We start from the raw sequence: 25,630 nt of genomic DNA, 5'->3' as shown, positions 1-25,630 counted from the left end.
TGTGTGTGTGTGTGTCTGAGTGTGTGTGTGTGTGTGTCTGAGTGTGTGTGTGTGTGTGTGTCTGAGTGTGTGTGTCTGTCTGTCTGTGTGTGTGTGTGTGTGTGTGTGTCTGAGTGTGTGTGTGTGTGTGTGTCTGTCTGTGTGTGTGTGTGTGTGTGTCTGAGTGTGTGTGTGTGTGTGTGTGTGTGGCTGAGTGTGTGTGTGTGTCTGAGTGTGTGTGTCTGTCTGTGTGTGTGTGTGTGTGTGTCTGAGTGTGTGTGTGTGTGTGTGTGTGTGTGTGTGTGTGTCTGAGTGTGTGTGTCTGTCTGTGTGTGTGTGTGTGTGTCTGTCTGTGTGTGTGTGTGTGTGTGTGTTTGTGTCTGAGTGTGTGTGTGTGTGTGTGTCTCTGAGTGTGTGTGTGTGTGTGTGTGTGTGTGTGTCTGAGTGTGTGTGTGTGTGTGTCTGTCTGTGTGTGTGTGTGTGTCTGAGTGTGTGTGTGTGTGTGTGTGTGTGTCTGAGTGTGTGTGTCTGTCTGTCTGTCTGTGTGTGTGTGTGTGTGTGTGTGTCTGAGTGTGTGTGTGTGTGTGTGTCTGTCTGTGTGTGTGTGTGTGTGTGTCTGAGTGTGTGTGTGTGTGTGTGTGTGTGGCTGAGTGTGTGTGTGTGTCTGAGTGTGTGTGTCTGTCTGTGTGTGTGTCTGAGTGTGTGTGTGTGTGTGTCTGAGTGTGTGTGTCTGTCTGTGTGTGTGTGTGTGTGTCTGTCTGTGTGTGTGTGTGTGTGTTTGTGTCTGAGTGTGTGTGTGTGTCTCTGAGTGTGTGTGTGTGTGTGTGTGTGTGTGTGTGTGTGTGTGTGTGTGTGTGTTACATATAAAAACGTATTTTAAATGCAGGAGCGATTAAAGTCTTCACACAGTAACTCTAATATATACATCTATCATAAGCAAGATTTCTCATTAAATAACCGCAATAGGATTCTGTGGACATAAAAACAAAAACAATTAAAAAAGAAACAAACAAAAAATAAAACACCAGATTGATGACTCGCATCAAAGCTGCACCACCAAGCAGGAACCCAAAACAAAAACAAAAAAAATAAACAAATAAACAAACAAAAATTATCAATACAAATATACAGAAAGACTGCCTGTGTGCTGTTCACCTACAGACTACAGCACTGCTCTTTAACAGCAGTGGATTTTTTTGTATTTATTTATTTTTTGTATAAATTCTTTTTTCTTATAAATTAATGATCTGGAAGCGTGCTAGTTGGACACTTTATGACACACACACACACACCAAAAGAAAAAAAAATAAAAAACTATTTATGCTTTTTGCAGATGTTTTTCTGGGTGTGTTTTCCAACGTTGCACTGATAACGTTTTGCAGATGAGATTTTCTGCATTCTTAGAACCAATTTATCGTCCACTCTCTAAACTCCGCCCACCGTCTGTCTCCTCCTCCCTTTTTCCCAGTCTTTATTGCTTCCTCTCAGACTGATCCTGATTGGCTGATCTGATACTCCGCACCCCTCCTGTGTATTGGTTGCCGTGACGACGCTGCCCCATTGCCATGGTGCTGCCGGGTGTGGTTGCTGTGGTGATGGTGGTGAGGAGGCGGGGCCGGGGGTGGGTCTCTGAGAGAGGGCGGGACTGCTGAGGATTTAATGGGGATGATCCTGGTGTCCATCACTTCACAGTCAACCTGCATCATCAGCTCATAACCCCCCTGAGAGGAGTTATACACCGACTCTATAGACAGAGAGAGAGAGAGATAGAGAGAGAGAGAGAGAGAGAGAGAGAGAGAGAGAGAGATATGAGTACAGCAGTCACATTATAAACTAAACCAAATAGTATAAAGAACTGTACTAGACTAAAAAAAAAAATTAACAGAAATTTACAGTACGGGTGGGTGGTGCAGCAAAAAGATCATTGTCATAAGACATTTTTTCAATACACATCATGAAATTTACTTTTTCTGAGGTGTGTTCATGTGGAACAGTGTAAAAAAAAAAAAATAAAAAAACACCAGTGCTGGACAAAAACACCATCAAAAACTACAAACTTCAATCCCAAAAAAGTTGGGACAGTATTGAAATGCAAATAAAATCAGAAAACAGAAAATCAGATTTTTAAATCTACTTTGACCTGTATTTAAACAAAAACAGTACAACATCAGGTATCTAATGTTTTTTCTTATCAACTTAATTGTTTTCATTCTGAAATTGATGCCTGCAACATGTTCCAAAAAAGCTGGGATAGGGGCAATTTAAGACTAGGAATGCTGTGAAACATCACTGCATCCAGAAATGCGAGTTAAGCCTGTGCTGTGCACAGCGGGAGTCATATCAACAATGTGCAGAAACGCCGCCGACTTCTCTGGGCTCAAGCTCATGTAAAATGGACAGACGCTGAATGGAAACGTGTACCCTCTGGAGAAGTAAAGGACCATCCAATTTGTTACCAGCTTTAAGTTCAAAATCAAGGGTTTGTCATGCTAATGGGGACGGCAGGGGGTAACGGATCACATCTGTGAGAGCACAATTAATGCTGAACACATTTCAGAGCAACATATGCTGCCTTTTCAAGAACTTTTTTTGGCTCACGAGCCAATGGCTGTGCTCACAGGCAAAGCTTTATGTAGTGTGATTATTTTCCCAAAATAACATTGACATGCTGTATTACTGAAGTGTATGAGATGCTTCTGCACAAGCTGTACTGTACTGTTTATTTTGTTAGTAGTAAAATTGAAAGCACAGTGTAACGTCTTTAAATGGAGCATGGATTAGTTGCAGCATTTGTTTATTACAATGTGCATGTAAAAGAAGTACATCCACTTTTGTACCACACAATTATCAGTACAATTTTTATTTTCTATTTTTGTTCTTAGTATTGGTATCATAGATACCAGTAATATTTGTAATATTAAACTCTTCAAACTGCTTCAACAGAAGAACAGAGAGAAAAAGTATTAAAGTGGCTAATAATTAAAGAAACGAAACTAAGTATTCAGCTATTTACAGTGAACGATAAACAGTCAGTAACGTGACAGACTGGAACAGCAGGCTTTGAGAAGATGGACTATCAAAACAATCAAACCCACAGAGCTACACTGCAGACTCCAGAGAGCTGCCTTCCCTTCCCACTACATACAGGGACAGACCAGCCAATACAGAAAATCGATATTATTACGCTTAAAAATGCTTTACAAACTCACTCACTGCTCCTGAGAACACAAACGTTTCCAAAAATGAAAGCACGATCCATTTTTAAAGGACGTTTTGAAATGTTTTCATTCTGATTATCTTACCATTGACGGTCATCGCTGGCATGACAAGAGACATCTTGGGTCGTGTGGTTTTATTGTGGCTTATAGCAGGAAGAAGCAGGTGATCCTGAAAGAACAGAGAGAGGAAATTCATTCACATTCATCAGACACAATTCCCACTGTCCCTGTTAAGCCCTATTCAATCAGGATTAGTTTTCTGGGGACGTTCTGTAATGTGATTGGTCGGGATTTGACTGACTGATTCATACAGGATGAAGAATCTGTGGAATTTCCCAGAGTTAGCCCAAACAGTCTGGATCGAAGCGTCACAGCCCGGATATTCGCATCAGCAGGATAATTAAAACTAGATTTAAGAGGAGCAGCTACAGAACGGCGCCATCTTGGTTTCTGCACAGCGTACTACACCTTCTACACTGTATATTCACAATACAAATGTTATAACTGCCATCTACCTCATTCTTACTGCCTGTACTGTTGGTGCCTTTTCTATTGTTACTTGCTGTCTAGTGTGTCAATTATCCTTCTCGTATGTGCAGTACCTCCCTCCCCTACTGCCCCCCCTGCGTATGTCTGTTTATAGATTTTTATATGCAGGACTGCTGTGCCATAAAGATTTCACTGTATTTTTGAAATGCCTGCACTCTAAAAACATGAGTTGAATATTGGACTAGACTCAAGAAAATACAGTGCTTGAAAATATCAGCAAACATGTTGTAGATTACAGTAGTCCTGTATTTGATTTTATCTAAAGGAAATGAAGCAAGTCAGGCTCTGTTTTAGCGAATAGCCTCGTCTTCTGTTCACCAAAAAAAGACAGAGGTGCTGAAGTCTATTAGCAGGCTTTGTAATTACATTACTGTGAGGTCAAATAGAGTAACTACTGTTACTGAAGGAGATCCAGGTTCTGCAAATCATAGAAGGTAATTCACTCCAGAATTATGACTCAGCAGACCTGTAAAAACTACAGACACTGCAGATTCATACTGGATTAAAATCACAGATCTTACCAGTTATCACTCAAATTACAGCACCTCTCCAGATACAACTAATCCAGCCCCATTACGGCTTCAGAAAAATCCCCACTGCTCCACTCAGTTGTTTATAATTTAAGACGTCTTTGAATGTGTTGGTACACAACAGCGAAGCACTGAAACAAAAATAATTTCGCTGAAACTGAAATTCAGGAGTAGCTGAAAACCGAAACTGAGAATCAGCCACCAGATGTCTTATTTTTTTCTTATTTATTTTTGTTGTATAATGTGCTGCATGAACGCATCAGCAAACACTGGTGAAGGAGAGCAAAGTGTCTTTTTAACCACTGTTCTTAACTCTCAGTACCACTGAAATCATTTGCACGGCGCTATATAGTGACACTGTTTTGTAGGCCTAATTATTCTAAAATGGAAATAATTTTTGCTGAGCCAAAAGCCAGAAAAGTCATTTTCAGTTTGACCCCAACATTCACACTTTAGCAGTGAAATGCTGTGCTGTCAGCGTTTCTGAGGCTGGTGCAGTGTTTCTTACCCGTCTGAAAGACACAACGTAAAACGTGTCCTCCCTCCGGTCAATCGCGTCCAGAAAATCGCTGTAGCTCACCTCCGGACCGGGCAGCAGCTGCAGCTGACTGAACACCAGAAAAGAACGGAGATCAGAGCATGTACTCCATTTTAATCTGCATTGAAGCAGTGCATGCTGGAATACGTAGTGTTCCTACCTCTCAATGGAGCGATGAGCCTCGATGGGGAGATACCTGGAGAAGTTAGTCTTTCTGTGCTGGGCTTTCTGCTTCAGGAGAGAAACATCAGAATCAGAAACAAGATTATTTTATATAATTTTGTGTAATTGAGCACCGATACTTGAGGTGAATACAGAACAGCTCCTCACTGGACACACAGTGCACTACACAGAACATAAAACAATCACATAATGCCTTTTACAGCTCACTGTACAGGGAGCCGGCAAACATCTCAAATTCAACTACAAATCGAGGCACCTACTTTTACTGACCCATGAATATTACTGAAGATTCATGTGACTTTATAGCCCACTGTATTCTTATATATATATATATATATATATATATATATATATATATATATATATATATATATATATATATATATATATATATTTATGGTATATGGTTGTAGTCTAGACTCAAACCTGGACACAACGCGTCCAGATCAAATCAAGACCAAGACTTTGAGGTAACCAAGTCGGACTGAGGTCGAGCCTTTGTAGTAGCCAATCCTGAGTCTATGTTGTAGCAGAGTCAAGGTCAAGACTTTGTTGGAGACGAGTCCTAGTCAGGACCGAGCTTTTGTAGTAACCAAGATCAAGTCTTTGTTGTAGCAGAATCCAAGTCAGGACCAAGCCTTTGTTGTAGCCGAGTCAGAATCAAGACCGAGCCTTTGTAGTAGCCGAGTCAGAATCAAGACCGAGCCTTTGTAGTAGCCGAGTCAGAATCAAGACCGAGCCTTTGTAGGAGCAGAGTCTGAGTCAAGGCCAAGCCTTCGTAGGACCAGAGTCAGAGTCAAGACAGAGTCTTTGTTGTAGCCGAGTGTGAGTCAAGACCGAGTCTATGCTGTAGCCATCAAGACAGAGAGTTAGCAATAGATAGTAGAAGAGTCAGAGTCAAGGCCAAAGCTTTTGTAGTAGCAGAGTCCTTGTCAAAACCAAGCCTTTGTAAAGGCCAAACCTAAATGCAGACCAAAGCCTGGACAGATTCAGTCTGAGTCAAGACTGAGACTTTCTGTTCGCCAATTCCAAATCAAGAATTGACATTTGCATTCATTACACAGGATAGATAACAACCATAATAAATATAATAAATATAATAATATTTAATAATATATATAATAATAATCAATATCAACCAGTCTCAGTTAAACTGTATTAAAAAAAAAAAAAAAGTCTGGATAGGTGCGCTTCCTGGACCCAAATCTAGTTTATTTGAGGTGCTCTTTGGACAGGATAAGTATAAACGTCAAAAAACTTATTTGGAGTGCCTCAGAGGTTTTGGCGTTTCTTGATGTGTATTCTAACCACTGGAATCCAGAACAGTGCAAGGTTAAAAGAGAGTCCTCCTCCTAATGTTAGACTCTTAGAAATAAAACCTGTTCATCGATTGGATGCTGAATGAGGAAAGCAGCGCCCTGTTTTTAAAATCTGAGCGTAGATTCCAGTGCAGAGAAAGGACTGTTTAATTCTGTTTCAATATGAGGATATTAAACAAGGACAGAAGACCTTCTTACCTTAACACAGAGACGAGTCTGAGTAGACTTATACAGCTAATGTTGCTAGCAGGTTAACAGAAGGTGGCCAGTACAGGGCCCGAGAGCCGCTGAATGAAATTCTCTGCGGTGACTGCAGAGCTGTGCATGTTCAGAAAAACGCTCAGCTGAGTTTCGAACTCTTGCTGATGTTTCGGTCTGCGGTTGCGTTTCTGACTGTGGTGGAGCTTTGGTTTCTCACCTGAGCTATTTTAGCCTTCTGCGCGACTTTCGCTTTCCCACCAGACTTCTTCCTGTCAATCTGATGACGATGAACCCAACCGCGCAGCTCATCAGCAAGCCTGAGAGAGAGAGAGAGAGAGAGAGAGAGAGAGAGAGGGAGATGATCAAACTGTAGTACTTTGACTAAAACCCATTTGACCAACACAGCTGCATTCATATTAACTCCATTTTTACCATTTTTTTCCCACTACATGAAAAATCCTTACACATATTCTGAACATGATACAATAATAAAATAAAATCTTGTTCATCAAATGACTACACTAATTACACTAATTTTGTCAACTGTCGAAAAGTTACTATATATAAATATGAATGCTCCACTCTAGAGAAACTTGTCGACTCAGATTTCTTTACAGTGGAGGAGATGGGAACCACACATCCAAAGCATTTAAAGTTTCTAAAAGCCCTTTCACATGAAATGGTAACAAATCTGGTGCCTGATGCATTTTTTACAATAGTTTTGATAAAACTTTGGACTAAAATGTATTTTTAACATCCATTCATGGCAGTGTGATACATACGGGGTGTTGCTGGATAAACAGTCCCCAAAGAAAACTTACTATTTCAGAGTTTCCACTATTTTACCATCATTATACACGTAACAATGCACGTAGACACTCACGTACACTTACCCTGGACAAAAACTGGACATTTAAAGTACACAGTTTGACCTTAAAACCACTGTCGTGCCTTCGAGGGGACATTTACATTGTTTGCAACTTGCCAAACACAAACTGTACCAGCACAGCACCTTTATCTGACACAGTACAGTCGTACCATGTATAGCATGTTTAGCACGAGCCTGACTCCCCAAAACACAATGGAGGAGTTCAGTGTAAAGGATAGAGGATGAAGTCATGGTTGATTCAGACTGAGTTTGGAAATAAAGCAGCGGAGCAGTTCTGTCACACTATAGCTGAACCAATCAGAGCAAATAGCCCAGGGCTGTGACCCCAGTCGCCATGCCAACCTGAGTGACTCGGAGCGGTTGAACTGTCTGCAGTCAGAGGAGGAGAAGAGCCGGTCGATGTCCTGCAGGACCAGATCCTTCACCTCACTGAACACACTGCTCACATTCCTACAGTCAGAGAGGGGAGAGAGAGAGAGAGAGAGAGACAGAGAGAGAGAGAGAGAGAGAGAGAGAGAGAGAGACAGAGAGATGGGATAACACTTTACACGGTAATAATTACTACACTTTCTTATATTTTAATGAAGTGTGTTTCAGTGTGGGAGTCGCTGACACAAACTCAAATTTCTATCACACTATTTTCTACTATTCAGATGATAATATATCACAATGCCAAAAAAGAGTACCAATAATAATAACAACTACACAGCAACAGTAATTGCTATTATTACTAGCAATATTTAGTCATGCAATTACTATTTTTATTATTGCTATTATTATTATTATGAAGATGAACGATATTTCGGATGCGCTGGGGTCGCTGGGTGTTTTGAGTTTTTCAACATCGGACACCCTCGTCCAGGCGACCCAGCCGTGGCTGATCAGACCCCAGCTTGCACCTACCGCACACTCTATTATCTCCTTCAGTTCTCTTGTATGGCAGCAGTTTTTAGTTGTTCTCTCCCGTTTTTACCTCCTCACTCAACCTCAGTTCTGTTATGCAGACTGTAGCTGGTGTCTAAAATAATCCTTCACCGTTTCCTTCACTTCACTTCACTGTTTCCTGTATCTAATAAAGCCCAGACCTGCTAAGTTTGTCACAGTAAGTTTAGCCTGTTGGATCAGATTTGCGAGCTGATTTGCTCAACAGTGACATTAAATCTGTCTAACAGACTAAAATAAAAGAGTAAAACTGGATCAGCATGAGGTAAGAATCTGTACTGCACCACACAGTCAGGCCGGCGAACTCGAATATTGTGATGCTCCGCGCTATAATGAACAATGCTGGAGCTGCGAGCGGCGCTCAGCGGTGCAGCTCTGTCTAAAACACCTTTCTGTTGAGTTATTTTAGCTGTTCGAGCTCATATTTAGTCTCGTGGTGAAGCGCTTGTCCAGAGCACAGGGAAATGTAGTCGTATGCACAAAAGTCTGGGCTCCCCTGGTCAAATTACCTGTTGTGTTGACTGAAAATAAGTCACCCTCTACAGAGAACACACTTAAACATGGCTAATGCTAATATTAATGCACAATTTCTTGCTGGGTTCAACATACATTTTAAAAAAACAAATATTTTACACAGGCGACAGTTCAGGTTTTATTTTTCCCAGTATGTTAAATTCAGCAAATAAACAGTGATTGTGCATTAAAATGTGCAGAAGTGTGTCTCTGAGGAGGATGTGATCCTTATTTTCACTTAGAAAATCAACAACATGCAGTTGACCAGGGCACCAAGACTGTAGGAATGTCTTCAATCCAGGATGATCATCTCAGGTTGCAGATGAGGGTGGAATGATAGATAAACACAGCTTAAATTACAGCTGAATAGCGTAAACAGTTAAAAAGACTCATTAACTTTCACTATAATTGAGTAAAGGTGTATATTTATAAATAAAAGTGTATATGAATGTAAACGTCCACACCGTCTGCCTGTTTTATGATCCGAGCTCTGGCTGTCTGTTCTGAGCCTCCTCGACTGATGCTGAGTGATGAGTGAACCCACCTGAAGTGAAACGAGTCTGCGCTGTCTCTCTCCATCTCTCCTCTCCTCCACCTCTCCTCCCCTCCGTCCTCCTCGCTCTCTATCCTCTCCTCCACCACTCTGTCGCTCGCCGCCGCCTTGCCCAGCTCCTGATCCTTCTCGTACACCATCAGGTGTCTCCCTGTGTGATGCTCCGCCCCTTCCTCCAGCACGGACGCCAGCTTCTTGTCTGTGATGCTGAGAGGTGAGAGGGAGTGAGTGGTCAGATAACCGATTTAAAGGGCCAATATACTACATTTGTCTTGTATTTTATTTTTTCCCTGCTGAGGTCTACATGTTTAATTTGTGTGGTTTTATGTACCTGTGACTTTAAGACTGATGTATGTAAATAAACTCTGTTCTGATTGGCTACCCTGTAAGTTAGAAATGTGCCATAACTTTTGCACAGGCGACGTTGTATGTTGCCATTTTTTCCAATATATTAAAATCTGCAAATAAATGCTGAGAAATGCTGAAAATGTTCCATGTGTCAAACCGTGGCACAATCCTCTTCGGCCCGCAAAATTATTTTGATTTTCTATTAATATTAGCCCTTTTCACCATAAGCTGCACTGCAATTCCCAGCATGCACTGCAACATAATGATCACTCTGACCCCCTTCTATGGGTCAGTGGTTACACAAAAATAATAGATGCCCGGTGCCTAGTATGAGCAAAGAGGCAGTTTTAAAAACTACCTCCTGGGGACATTAAAGACGTTTAGCATAGAGAGACTATTGTTTTTTATATATATATATATGTTTTTAATTATTTTTGAATATTCAGTGCCTATTTTGCTGTTGCAGTTTTTGTATATTTTTCAGTAAAGAATGGCCAGTTGGGGTCATAGCAAAATGTTAAGTATAAATAAATAAAAACACAGCTGGCCCTCGGGTTTGTTGAGATTTTTTTAATATGGCCCTTTAGTGGTTGAGTTCATCCCTGCCCTGGAGGACGTGCTAACTTTCACTTAGAAAAATCGACAAAACATCTCATTTGACCAGGGGTGAACAAACGTGTGTTACTGTGTGCACAGACGAACGTTACAGACCTCTGTCTTAGTTCATTTTCTTCCTAGTAGTTTGTCTCCCCGATAAAATCAGTAAAACCTGGCAACCCCATTTTAAACAGTCTGAATACGTTCCTGTCCTGATGCGCAGTGTAAGGCAGGGGTTTCCAGTCTCAGTCCTGGAGACCCCACACTGTGCATATTCTAATGCTTTCCCTCATCAGCACACCTGACTGAGCTCACTAGCTAATTGACAAGCTCCTCGTTGGCTGGGTCGAGAGTAGGAGCCCCTGGTTTACAGTGTTATTTCTGTTCTGAGCAGCTCAGTGTAGAGAACAGTGGGTGCAGTGCAGTGTGGGTACCTGACTGGAGCGAAGCTGAAGGTGATGAAAAGCAGGACCACCATCACACAGACCGCTCTCTTATTGTTACCGGTTTCACCACCCTGGAACAGAGACAGGGAGAATATATATATATATATATACACATATATATATATATATATATATACACACAGGAAGTTTCAAATGACATGCTTTGTAGATTTTCTAATCAATCTCTAACAATAAGTTAACAGTCTCTATGGAGAACACACCTACATGTACTATTCTTCTGCATATTTTAGTGCACAATGTCTATTCATTTAACTTACTGGAAGAAAAAATATAAAGTGTGCCATAACTTTTGCACAGGCCACATTTTATATTTTCTTGTTTCATTGTTTCCTCCAATATGTTCAGTTCTGTAAATAAACAGTAACTGTGCATTAAAATGTGCAGAAGTGTCCACACTTACAAAATCAACAACAATAGCAAATGATAAGACTGAGGAGAAGAATTAAGTTATTAAACTGATTTTTTTGTTTTATTCTTCCAGAATATTCAAACACTTGAGATGATACTCAACAGAATATTCACCAATAAAAGTTTGATAACTGCAGCCCTACAACATGTACACAGCTAACCGAATGTAATTAAATATGAAAAACATTATTGCAATATTTATTTACAAAATAATTATGCTGAAGTCAAGCACACTGTTGTGGCGATATGTGAGCTAGTTAATGTTATATTTTCAGTGTAAATTAATGTAAAACATTTTCTTTTTCTGATCATATAGAAATTACCCTTTATTAATAAACCGAGGTGACCGAGGCTGGACCATCTACAGTAAGAATAACGGCAGAAGCTGTTGTGGTTGGCTGGTGGGCCATGAGCTCCAAAAGGCTGGGAACTCTTGATGTAGACCATGACATCACCCGGCATGTTTAAAAGCTTAGTTATGTTCACGTATTTCGCATTAAATAAATCAACAAATGAACAATTTCTTCTGTCACTGGTGGCTGTTACCACAGTACCCTGGTTAACCATCACTGGCACAGGCATAACTACACACTCCCTCCTTTACACTCCTCCCTCTCTCTCACCTCTTTTCCAGCCAGGCTCGGTCGTATTCGTTCTCTCTCTGTTCTCTTTCTGTCTCTCACTCTGTTCTCTCTTTCTATTCTGTCTCTCCTCCCTCTGTTATCTCTGTGTTCTATCCGTTCTCTCTCTCACCTCTTTTCCAGCCAGGCTCAGTCGTAGCTGTTCTCTCTCAGTTCTCTTTCTGTCTCTCACTCTGTTCTCTCTCTCCGATTTCCCTCTCTGTTCTGTCTCTCCTCCCTCTGTCATCTCTCTGTGTTCTATCTGTTCTCTCTTTCTCTCTCTCACCTCTTTCTAGTCTCAGTCATAGCTGCTGGTTTTCTCTCAGTTCTCTTTCTGTCTCTCACTCTGTTCTTTCTCTCTGATTTCCCTCTCTGTTCTTTCTCTCTGATTTCCCTCTCTGTTCTGTCTCTCCTCCCTCTGTCATCTCTCTGTTCTCTCTCTCTCAGCCAGGCTCAGTCGTAGCCATTCTCTCTCTGTTCTCTTTCTGTCTCTCACTCTGTTCTCTCTTTCTGTTCTGTCTCTCCTCCCTCTGTTCTATCTGTTCTCTCTTTCTCTCTCTCTTAGCTCTTTTCCAGCCAGGCTCAGCCGTAGCTGCTGGTTCTCTCTCTCTCTCTGTTCTCTCCCGTTTTTCTCTCCTCCCTCTGTCATCTCTCTGTGTTCTATCTGTTCTCTCTTTCTCTCTCTCACCTCTTTTCCAGCCAGTCTCAGCCGTAGCTGCTGGTTCTCTCTGCGTAGCCGCTCGTTCTCCTGCTGGGCCTCGCGGAGCTGAGACTCCAGGTTCTGCAGATATTCCTTCTTCTTCTTCCGGCTCTGACAGGCCGACTCTCTGTTCTTTATCATTCGCTGCTGCCGCTTCAGCACCTTCATCTGCGGAGGAGGAGGAGCGAGAACATTCAGCATCTCCGCTTCCTCTGCTTTGGTAGTTAAACATGTTTTAAGTTAACAAATAATTTCACACATCTTGATGATTCAAAGCCTGAAATCATTTCAAAGCAGTAATTGTTATTTCTGCCCACAGATCTTTTACTTTCCCCACAGGACTCACATCGATGTCGCTGCAGTTGCTGCCAGGCAGAGAGGATGCTGGGATGATGGGCTTGGTGGTGGTGGGCGGGGCCGTGGGGCTGCTGCAGTGGGGCATGCTGGGGGATACGGGCTCCATTTTAACGATGGCAGGAGCAGAACCCAAACACATCGACTGAGACAGAACCACTGCGGGAAACACAGAGATTATCAGTAATTAATTAATAAATAATGAATGAACCTATAAGGTAGGTGTTTCTAATAAAGTGGCCAGTGAGTGGAAGTACAAAGTAGGTGTTTCTGATAAAGCAGTGTTTTCATGCTTCCTTCAGTTCAGTCTTAGAAGCTGGTTGATGATTTTCTGATGTAATCAAACACATTCAGTGATGTTGAGGTCTGGACTCTGGGCTGGTCAGTCCATTGTTCTGAGAACACCAGCAGCTTCTTTGTTTGATCTGAAAATGTTCTTTTCTGTCTATTTCCTTCTAAGTCTGAACTCTGGAGGTGTGGAAAAATATTCCTTTTTTTCTTTGAGAAACTGAAAGGAAGGAAGCTGTAATGAAGGTAAAGAGTGGACACACTAAACACTGAAAAAACTGATGTTATATTTAGTTGTTGAGGCTTCTGTGTAATGTTCTGTTTTTTTCCCCTAAAGCTGAATAACGAAATTGTACTTCATGGAAATTAAATAAATGAAGGGTGGTCTCTGATTTTTGCAGTCATGAACGTTTATATGCAAATGAGTACTGTTCTGAGTGGCTGCACCACATTCAAACAGCAGCCCAGGCTGAAAGCCTCCTTATAACTTCAGTGAGTGGGCGGAGCTAAACAGCTGTACGCTGAACAGACAGATATATGTGTGTATTGAACATTGAAGGTGTGTGTTTTCCGCTCACCGGGGGTCCTGCTCTGGTCAATGGTGGGGACGGACACCGGCAGGCTCTGCAGGATCAGAGTTTTAGCCGGACTGGACGACTGAGGAACCGGAACAGCGGCCACACAGACCGGCCTGGGCTGCAGTAGAGGCTTACTGCTCAGAATAGAGCTCGCCTTCAGAGTGGCAGCAGTGGAGATCACTACGGCACAGAGAGAGAGAGAGAGAGAGAGAGAGAGAGAGAGAGAGAGAGAGAGAGAGAGAGAGAGAGAGAGAGCAGAGCAATAGTGAGTACCTGTGTATAGCATATATATAGCAATAGCAATATACACACACACACATACATATATATATATACTTACTATATAGGTGCACTTTGTAGTTCTACAGTTACAGACTGTAGTCCATCTGTTTCTCTGATACTTTGTTAGCCCCCTTTTACCCTGTTCTTCAGTGGTCAGGACCCCCATGGACCCTCACAGAGCAGGTACTATTTGGGTGGTGGATCATTCTCAGCACTGCAGTAACACTGACGTGGTGGTGGTGTGTTAGTGTGTGTTGTGCTGGTCTGAGTGGATCAGACACAGCAGTGCTGCTGGAGTTTTTAAACACCTCAGTGTCACTGCTGGACTGAGAATAGTCCACCAACCAAAAATATCCAGCCAACAGCGTCCTGTGGGCAGCGTCCTGTGGGCAGCGTCCTGTGGGCAGCGTCCTGTGACCACTGATGAAGGACTAGAGGATGACCAACACAAACTGTGCAGCAGCAGATGAGCTATCGTCTCTGACTTTACATCTACAAGGTGGATCGACAAGGTAGGAGTGTCTAATGGAGTGGACAGTGAGTGGACACAGTGTGTGTGTGTGTGTGTGTATATATACATATATACACACACACATATATATATATATATATATATATATATATATATATATATACACACACATGTACACACACACACACACACATTTGTTTCTCGGCGTAAATAAGTGAACTAACCCCCTTTACCGAGAACACACTTCTGCACATTTTAATGCACAATAACTGTTTATTTTATTTATCATATTGCAAGAGAAATACAACATAAAATGTGGCCCGTGCAAAAGTTATGGCACGTTTTATATCTTATTTGGTGAACATGTATATAGAAAACTGTACCCTAAGATTAGCAGAACAATGTACAGGAAGTGTTAACCTTCACTTAAATCAACTGCACGTAATTTGAGCGGAGGTGCTCAAACTTTTGCATACGACTGTACGCTGATAAAGAATTTCGACCGGTATACTGGGCGAACCGGTATAACGTGCAGCACTAACCGCTGCACATCCCTAATCTATAACGTGTGTCTCCCTGCAGTGCCTGAAGTTCAGGAATGATGAACATGAGCAAAAACCACAAACACATCTCTGTTTCCTCATTTACTGAACACAGCAGTCTGACCTGTTCACTCACATCTCACCCAGCTACACTGGATAAACACACCTGAGTGAGTGTACCTGCATCTGCGCTCTGCGTGGGTGAGTGTATGTGCAGAAGGTGGTATTTTTTATTTTTTTTTAAACGTTTTATAAGACGGATAGTTCTGGTCCTAAACTCTGATTGGCTGAGCTGCGTTCGAAGCCGTTGTAAATTCCAAGATATACCTACACCTATGGCCGCCTCACAGTGACTGAACTGAGTATTACTGCACCATGGAAAAACCCTTGTGCTGGTAATGGATTAATCTTTGACTCTGATGCTGCTCACACGGAGCCCCGAGTGCACTGATGAAGTAAGAACCTGCTGTCTGTTTAAACTGAGGGGCTGATAACTTATGTTCTTAACCAGAACCAGGCTGGTCAGCGAGCTAACAGGCTAAAAGAGCCAACAGCCTAAACAGCTCCATCATTAATATCACAGGCTTGAATTAAAGCACTTACAGTGTGATTAACTGTAAAACAGCAGTACAAAAGTCTAAAAATGTCACTTGAATGTTTTACACACTTCAAATGTTCCTGTTTCAGTCAGAAGTTGCGTCAAACCCAGACTGAATCCCAAACGGCTCTGTATTCCCTAAATAGTGTTCTAGCTATGAAAGTTTAGAAGTTCTAGCCTCTACAGTCAAACAGTGCATCATGTATCGAGTGTGGATGAGTCTGAGTCCCAAATGACTGTTTCTTAGCTGTATTCTGCTCTGTTGGGCTGCAGGATCCAGTATTTAAACTCCTACGTAGTGCACTATGTAGGGAGCAGGGAGCTGTTTCAGATTCAGCCCCAGTGTGAGAAGAGGGCACCGCTGGATTGGTCCTCAATAAGACTCGCAGTGTTGATTTGGTGAACCAAACAGTACTTATAAAGAGAAAGTTTCTGTATTAAACAGGGCTGTTATCATACGTTCATTGTTATATGATAAAAAGCTAAAAAAACTATAAAATCACTGTAATATATAGCGATGGGTGACCGAATATTCTCCTCATTCCGCAAGTTGCTTGGCAATGATACCACACTCTAAAGGAACTGCATTCCTTGGAGGAATACTCGTTTATGTTGATTATTATTAATATAAAATTCTGCATTTCATCATATTTTATGTTGGTCACCGTTTTATAAAAGCAATAAGCCACTTGACGCAGTGCGTTTTATCACAGGGAAGGGAGCTTTCTAAGAACACCCTTCCCGTTTGTTGCTTATTGCTTTAATATATCACTGCTGTCAAAACATTTTCTTATATAATGGGGCTTTTTTCACTGACTGAACTTCAGCCCAAAATCCTTCTGCTTTGCGTGACTCTGTACCTTAATTCTATTTATTTTATTAAACCTAATGATTTAACGCTCCATTTCCATTTTGTCTCTGCAAATGTTTAGTAGTGACTGTTTCAGTGGTGACAATTTTAGCTCATTTTGAGCAAAACCCAAAAACACAGCCAGTACATGACCAGCAAGCACAGCTTTGAACAGCTGTTCACACACAAAATATTAATATTTTTCATTAAAACTCTAAAATTTTACTGAACTGCAGAAAATATGTTTCTTAAATTCTTAATGTTCCTCACTGATTTTCAGAGTTTGGGACACATTTACTTCACAATGGGGTCTAACTACTCACCAAGTGACCACAAGGGACAGGGATGCAGTCTCACTTAATGCTCTAAAATGCAGGGCGTGGCTAAAATAAGCTCCGCCTGCTGACTAAACCTCTTTGTGTTTTGGTAGTGACATGAAAACATTGGACACCATATTTACAAATATTTACAACATATTTACAAATTAAATTAAATTAAATGAATCTAAATATTTCAACAGCACTTATAAAATTTGTGAAAATCTTACAAAAAAAATTATGTTCTCATAACATAATCCTTGTAAATATGTAATGTCTGAACACTTCATTGTGCTTTAATACATTTTTTTTTTACTGTGGGGCTGCAGTTTGAACTAATTCGGTAACATGAACTAAAGTAGGGCTAGATAATAAATAAAGACTACGGCGCACAGGCTCGAGGACTAGCATTTGTTACATCAGCACAGAGAAAACATACAATTCAGTGAAACCAATCATCGTATTTTCACTGTATTTGTGAGCGAGTTACATTATACTTTGGTACTTCGAAATGCGAGTGCTAAACATGAGCTCGTGGCCAAGGACACGTCATTAGTTTCTTCAGGGGGGCCTGTTTGAAATGATTCCTTTTTCCTTCCACTGAGCGCTGGGCTACATAATCAACGTAACACAGCAAATAACATCACCTTTAAAAACTGACAACATCAAGAAAATGCTCAGACATGTTACTGAGACATAATTTAACATCATAAAGGTGTGTGTTTGTGAGGGGGGCGGGGTATGTATGCGTGTACCTGTGGGGGCAGGAAGTGGCGTCTGAGGCTGGGGTGGGGCTGTGGTTGCCACGGTAACCTCCATAGTGGCCACAGGGGGGGACAGAACATCACCATACATATAAGGAGGAGTGGGGGGGTTCTCCCCTTTAACTAATACCTACAGAAAGAGAGAGAGAGAGAGAGAGAGAGAGAGAGAGAGAGAGAGAGAGTGTGAGAGAGAGAGAGAGAGAGAGAGAGAGAGAGAGAGAGAGTGACAGAGAGAGAGTGTGTGAGAGAGAGAGAGTGTGTGAGAGAGAGAGAGTGAGAGAGAGAGAGAGAGAGAGAGAGAGAGTGAGTGTGTGAGAGAGAGAGAGAGAGAGAGTGTGTGAGAGAGGAAGATGTTTAGTCAGCTGTATGGTCAGTAGTGAGAGGGTCAGTAAACACAGACAGTCTGAATCTGATACAGATGTAGATTAGAGTCAGTTTAAGTGTGAATAGGTGTGAACAGGAACTGATGGGGGGACGGGGCAGCAGGGGGTCTGTACTGAGCAGTGCCAAACACGTCTGATCTGTGGGTGTATCTGTGCTGGGACACAGCGTACTACACAATAGTGAAACTTGAGGTTTTAAAATGGTAGGTTCTCCAATATACATTCAGTCTAAATTAAACATTAAATAAACTGTGTTCATATGGCTGTGGCTGTCTGTCCAGCTCTAAAGCTGGCTGTAGAGTGTGTGTGTGAGTACCTGAGGCTCAGGTAAGGACGGTATGGAGCAGTCTGACGCTGGAGAGGAAGACGGAGATGGAGGTTCAGCCTTCACCTGGAACACTGAACACACACAGATACATATACATATCAATAAACTCATCACACTAAAAACAACTCTCACACTCACACACACACACACACACACACACACACACACACATTATCTAAGTCGTTTATCCTCCTGGGTCGCAGGGGAGTGCTGGAGCCTATCCCGGTTATATCAATCTGTCATGTCTGTCTGTCTATCTATCTGTCTTTGTTTATCTATCTGTCTGTCTGTTTGTTAGCCCCCTTTTACCCTGTTCTTCAGTGGTCAGGACCGCTGTGTCTGATCCACTCGTACCAGCACAGCACACACTAACACACCACCACCACATCAGTGTTACTGCAGTGCTGAGAATGATCCACCACCCAAATAGTACCTGCTCTGTGAGGGTCCATGGGGGTCCTGACCACTGAAGAACAGGGTAAAAGGGGGCTAACAAAGTATCAGAGAAACAGATGGACTACAGTCTGTAACTGTAGAACTACAAAGTGCACCTGTATAGTAAGTGGAGCTGATAAAATGGACAATGAGCAGAGAAACAAGGAGGTGGTCATAATGTTATGTCTGATCAGTGTAGCTATCTAGTGTATCTGTTTATCTATGTTTGTTTACCTATCTATATCTATCTATCTGTTTGTGTCTGTCAAATCTATCTATCTATCTATCTATCTATTTCTGTGTATCTGATAATCTATATATTTCCTTCTGTCTGACTAACAGTCTGTATGTTTATCTATGGATCTGTCGATCTGTCTTTCCATCTATTTATCTACGTATCTAACTATTTATGCATATGTTTATGTATATATGTATGTACGTATCCATCTGTGCATGTGTCTGTCTATCGGTCTGTCTGTCTACAGGTCGGCCTGTAGCGATCAGGGCTGCTCACGCACTCAGACAGACTCAGAGGCTGAAGGGAATGAATTAACAGTCACTCACACATGTCCACAGGGAGCGGCTGAGTTATCGTCATCTCATCTTTTATTACAGGCAAGTCACCTGCACACAGAGGAGCACAGAGTCAGTTAGTTTATTACACCGTTAATCAATATAATAAACCAATCCTGAACCAGGACAGGAGGTTAATCAGTACTGCACTATGGCTCTCAGACAGTCTGGCCCAATTCTCCATCACATCAAGCCTTATTCATTTAGAGCCACAGTTCGATGAATAATCCAATGCCACACAGTTTCCCCTCTTAACCCAAACGGGGTCCATCAGCCAACACACGTTTAGTGTCTGAGGTTATCCTTAATTTTAAAAAGGTAAAAATGAATAAAATCAACTCACAATAATAGGCTTTAATCATCCAATGCGAGATTAATACATTTTATGCAAATAAATATTAAACATCCTGAATAGATTTTTCCAATTTACGACAGATTCTCAAATTAAAAACATAATATATTTTCTTACAAACAACACCAGCTTTGGACCCAACGGCGGGTCCTGCCCATTTAAGTGATTAAGAAATGTAACTATTCAGAACAATCATATTTTTCTATTGAACATCATCTCAACTATTCACATTTTCTATTACAATAAGAAAAACTCAAAACACAGTTCACTTACTATTTATTATTACTTTACACTATTACATAAATACCCATTTATTTATTCTACTCTTCACTAAAATGTTATACTACAAGGCAATGAAAAAACATCTTAAGCCTCCTAAGCCATGCTTCATACCGGGGCATGCAAGAGCAGTCTGGATCCGTATCAAACATAACAGGAGCTGGAGATAAAACCAACACTGTCGTCTTGAATTGCCTGAATTTCACAAATGGATCCAAATCACAATCTCTTCATGAGTGCGGTGTGCAGAGCTGGCTGCTGTGGGATACTGATGACAAGCTCAGCTAATATTTGGCTTAAGAAATAAATGTCTACTTTCCCTTCAAACCTGTATGTGTTTATAAAAGTGGTAAACGTGTCGTTTATTCCAATTGCCAAGTTCATGAATATTAGCAAATATTTGTTGCAGCCCTACTGACGATGATATTGGTTAGTAAACCACTGTTTAACTGAAACTACTGAGTTTATAATTTGAAGCATAAATATAACATTATGTTGACTGACATTATAATATTCAGTTAGTCTAAGCTCTTGCATGTGGCTCCATCCTTCAATCCCTACCTATCGTCACTGTCAGAATAAAATCTTGTATCTTCAAAATGGTAACTTCTTAGGGGAAGGAAAAACGTTCTTGACATATAATGGATGTTACTGGAACAACATTTTTTCCAAGTAATTTTAGACCATTTTTATTGGCCTGTTTTTTTATGAAATAACGTGATAGCGACAATACAAAACTTATACACGTTTTATAACAGTTAGTGAATAACCGCTATATAACTAATATACAACCCCATTTCCAAAAAAGTTGGGTCGCTATGCAGAATTTAAATAAATGCAATGATATGCAAATCATGTAAACCATATTTTTAAAAGAAAATATTAGAAAGACAACAAATCAAATGCTGAACCTGAGAATTTTTATTGTTTTTTGAAAAATATTTGCCCATTTTAAATTTGATGCTAACAATACGTTCCAAAAGAGTTGGGACGGGGGCCTGTTTACCACTGTGTTTCATCACCTCTTCTTTAATCAACACTCTGTAAGTGTTTGGGAACTGAGGAGACACTGCTGTAGTTTAGGAAGTGAAATGTTTTCCTGTTCTTGTTTGATACAGGATTTCAGCTGCTCATCAGCTCAGGGTCTCCTTTGTCGTATTTTCATTTTATAATGCGCCAAATGTTTTCAGTGGTGACAGGTCTGGACTGCAGGCAGGTCAGTTTAGCACCCGGACTCTTTTAATATGGAGCAATGCTGCTGTAATACATGTGGAATGTGGTTTGACATTGTCTTACTGAAATAATCAAGGCCTTCCCTGAAAAAGACGTCGTCTGGATGGCAGCATATGTTGCCAAAGCATGTATATACTGTTCAGCATTAATGGTGCCTTCACAGATGTGCACGTTACCCATACCATGTGCACTAATGCCCCCCTACACCATCATGAATACTGGCTTTTGAACTGTGCACTGATAACAAGCTGAGTGGTCTTTAGACTGGAGGACACAGTGTCCATGATTTCCAAAAAGAATTTCAAATGTTGATTCATCAGAACACAGGACACTTTTCCACTTCCCCTCAGTCCATTTTAAATGAGCTCAGACCCAGAGAAGGTGGCAGCATTTCTGGATCCTGGTTATATTTGGTTTCTTCTTTGCATTTTAGAGTTTTAACTTGCATTTGTGGATGCAGTGATGAACTGTTTTCACAGACAGTGGTTTTCAGAAGTGTTTCTGAGCCCATGCAGTGATTTCCACTACAGAATCATGTCTGTTTTTAATGTAGTGCTGTCTGAGGGCCCAAAGGTCACAGCCAGCAGATACTGGTTTTTGGCCTTGACCCTTACATACAGAGATTTCTCCAGATTCTCTGAATCTTTTAATGATATTATGTACCGTAGATGATGAAAAGCAGATGTTCTTTGCCATTTTATGTTGAGAAACGTTATTCTTGAATTGTTGTACTATTTGATCATGCAGTCTTTCACAGAGTGGTGAACCCCTCCTCATCTTTACTTCTGAAAGACTCCGCCTCTCTGAGATGCTCTTTTATACCCAATCATGTTACTGACCTGTTGCCAATCAACCGCCAGTTGTTTTTTTTAGCATTACACAACTTTACCAGCCTTTTGTTCCCCCATCCCGACTTTTTTGGAACATGTGGTTGGCATCAAATTCAAAAAGGGCAAATATTTTTCAAAAAACAATAAAATTCTCAGTTTCAACATTTGATATATTGTCTTTTTACTATTTTCAATTATATATAGGGGTTAAATGATTTGCACATCATTGCATTTTGTTTTTATTTGCATTTTGCACAGCGTCCCAACTGTCCTGAAAATGGGGTTGTACAACTAAAGTGTTAAGGTCAATAACTGAACAATAAGCCTACTGTTTAAGGCACGCAGTCAAACTGGGGACCTTCCAGCCAAAGTGCTCTGAATGTAGTTCATCTTGTTAATTAGCTGATGAGCTGAATCGGGGTGTTTAATGAGTCTAATGTGCTGAAGTCTGCAGAGTGTTGGCCTGTGAGGCATGGAGCCTGACACATGTGATTTAAGGGGTTTAAATCAGTACAAAGTGTTCATATCGGTGGTCCTGGTTCTCATGAGTTCAGTCTGTTCAGTCACCCTGTTTAAAAGAGCCCACTGAGGATCCGGACTGTTTAATATTCACACACGTTCTGTTCTCAGGAGGAGCTCTGGAGGTTACCTGAGAGCAGGTTGTCTTCCAGGTGTTTCCATGGTGACGTGGGGTTGTCAGGATCAAGGGTCAGCACGAGGTCATTGTCAAGCTGTGTGGAGAGCGTGAGAAAGAGCGAGCGAGAGAGCAAGAGAGCGAGAGAGAGAGGGAAAGAAAGAGAGAGAATAAACAAGATAGTAAAATGAGAGAGCAAGAGAGGGGAACAATTAAGTGAAGAGATATAGAAAAAGAGAAAAAAGAAAGAAGAGAGAAAAACAGAAAACAGAGAAAGAAAAACCAAAGACAGAGAGAATAAAGAGAAAGAAAGAGAGAGAGAGAGAGAGAGAGAGAAAGAGAGAAAGAGAGAGAGAGAGAGAGAGAAAGAGAGAAAGAAAGAGAGAGAGAGAGAGAGAGAGAGAGGGAGAGAGAGATTAAAGAGAGAGGGAGAGTAAGAGAGAATTAGTTCATTATTCACATTATTCAGTGAACAGTTCAATACGGTTATTTCTGCTCGTATCAGACCGAGTTTCCTTCCTGAGCCTCGCCTCACAAACAAACACGTTATCAGACTTTCTGACTACCTTATTTAAACTGGACAGCAGTGTCTGAGTAACTCATGCCTGACGACTTGGCCTACAGGCCACAGCTCTAACGCTCACAGGGTGAGAGTTTAACCAGTGCAGAACATCCGGTCCAATTAGTTTACATTGACACGGACACATTAACACATTCTGTAAATGAGCTTGTTCAGCCAGTCTGGCTAACCTTTAACTGTACAACTGGACAACACACCTGACCTAAGCTAAATTAACCACTGTAAATGCTGCAGAGCAAAATTAACCACTGTAAATGCTCTAGAGCTAAATTAACCACTGTAAATGCAGTGGAGCTAAATTAACCACTGTAAATGCAGTGGAGCTAAATTAACCACTGTAAATGCTCTAGAGCTACATTAACCACCGTGGATGCTCTGGAGCTAAATTAATCACTGCAAATGCAATAGCGCTAAATTATCCACTGCAAAATCTCTAAAGCCAAATTAACCACAGCAAATGCTGCAGAGGTAATTTCCTGTGTTTTAGCTCTAATCAAACCACTGCAAATGCCCTAGAGCTAAACTAATCGGTGCAAAATCTCTGGGATTAAATTAACCATTCTGTAACAAATTTACCAACTACCTAATCTAACCACTGCAAACGCTCTAGAGCTTACCACTCCAGTGTTTTCAGGGCTAATCAAAGCACTGCAGCTGACCTAAAGCTAGCTCCACTGCCTGACAATAATAAACAAATAACTAATTACTACAACTACTCTACTCTCCGCACTGTAATGTCTCTAGAACTTATCTAACCACTGGACCTGCAGTAATCCTGGAGGCACGGGATGTTAAACTGACTGCAGCTGTAACTTTCAGGTGCAGCTCTGCAGCATGAATACAGGTAAGCATTATGTAATGCATGTACTGCAGGTAAGTTGGGCCTCCCAACCCGACTCAACTCGAACAGCGAATAAAGAAACTTCGTAACATGACCTGCTTTACGATGCACAAGCTTTCAGATATGATCAGTGTATCCGCGGCCTGAGGCGCTGGTGTGATGTATGTGATGTGGTTGTGTGTGTGTGTGTGTGTGTGTGTGTGTGTACGCACCGATGTGTCATATTTCAGCCCTCTGCTGAAATCCCCCTCTTCACCATCCTCCATATTCTCACACTGATACAGACAGGCATCTGAGAGAGAGAGAGAGAGAGAGAGAGAGAGAGAGAGAGAGAGAGAGAGAGAGAGGTTATCACATCATCATCTTAACTAGGGGAAGTTGGTATAATCTGAAAGTAAAATGTTGCCCCATTAAGCACCTGCCCTCCAACCAAACACACAAACAGCACGTTGCAGGGGCAGCGTGGACTCTGAGCTGTGACCAGGGGGTCACTCTTCACCAGTTTCCCATCAACAAACACAGACAGACACTCACGTCAGAGAAACCTTTAAAGAACCCATATCTCAAACAACTGTATTTTCCTTTGCTGTAGTATATAAACACTCTTACAGTGTCTAATTTGTACTGGCCACTGGAAACTAAGTTGTAATTCACTGGTTCTGTGATGTCACAGAAAAAACAACACATTTACATTTACATATAACGGCCCATTCACTGTGAGTCTGAAGTGGACTCAAGACCACCGAATCATGGTTTTCTGGGTATATGTGAACACGCCAAACGAACTCAGACCCTCTAAACGGCCCCAAAAACGAACTGAACCGAGACCACTTCTCGAGGTGGTCTCAGTTCGGTTCGTTTGCAGTTTGTTTTGTGGTTCAATTGATTTTTGCATTGTGAAAATGGCCCCAGCCTGCAGACCTCGAGGCTCACCGTACACACAGTTTTCAGCACTTCAGCATGTAAAACAGACCAAGGATCATTTATAAGGTTCTACTCAGGATAAAGTCTGTCCGTGATCGGTGACAAGACAGCAGCGCTGACCTATTAAAGCGATCAGATGCGAGGCCAATGATGTTACTGTGTAAAAACTCATGCTGTAAACACAGGCAATGCTGAGCTTTAGCTGCTTTCATATTGAACGCTGAATGAATAAATGAATAATAATGAATTCGCCGGGTGGAGCTCAGTGAGGGGCACAGCCCAAAACAGAGCCCACCGTGGCAGACACACAGCTAATTTTTCCAATTTAGCGCGATGCACTGCGGCCAGTTGTTTCAGGGCGGCCAACAGGAGAGCAGCGGGCGGGTCTGGTGGTTCCTTTTGTCACCTGAAAGGTGAGATTTATCAGAGAACGCTGCCCACTCTGCGAGCGCTGCGCTCACCATGAGTGCTGTGAAAGGAGTCTGAGTTCTAATGGAGTTGTGGTCTGAGATCTTATCAGTGCTAAAGAGGACCAGAAAGAGAACTCAGTCCTCTTTATAGTTCACTTACATTGTGAACACAAAATGAACTGAGGTCATTTGCAGTTGGTTCCCTTTCGGGTTCACTTTAACAGAACTC

General features: G+C 41.5%; 1 protein-coding gene across 2 annotated transcripts; it reads right to left on the bottom strand.

Annotated features, from left to right (window-relative positions):
* Positions 1-1,459: 1,459 nt before the first annotated feature.
* On the bottom strand, positions 1,460-24,359 carry atf6b (activating transcription factor 6 beta; the record flags this gene model as incomplete). Of its 2 annotated transcripts, none has more annotated exon segments than XM_036564437.1 (16): positions 1,460-1,723; positions 3,282-3,366; positions 4,785-4,884; positions 4,975-5,045; positions 6,735-6,834; positions 7,749-7,856; positions 9,406-9,621; positions 10,794-10,876; positions 12,543-12,722; positions 12,901-13,067; positions 13,775-13,954; positions 17,591-17,729; positions 18,299-18,381; positions 19,310-19,369; positions 22,662-22,743; positions 24,280-24,359. In XM_036564437.1, coding segments are annotated over 16 exon segments (1,994 nt in total), but the record flags the coding sequence as incomplete, so codon positions are not given.
* Between the last annotated feature and the right edge of the window lie 1,271 nt (positions 24,360-25,630).

The sequence above is a fragment of the Colossoma macropomum genome, unplaced genomic scaffold, assembly GCF_904425465.1.
Source record: "Colossoma macropomum unplaced genomic scaffold, Colossoma_macropomum, whole genome shotgun sequence".
NCBI classification, from domain to species: domain Eukaryota; kingdom Metazoa; phylum Chordata; class Actinopteri; order Characiformes; family Serrasalmidae; genus Colossoma; species Colossoma macropomum.
The sequence above is the reverse complement of the archived record's forward strand: the minus strand, read 5'-3'. Positions and strand labels throughout refer to the sequence as shown.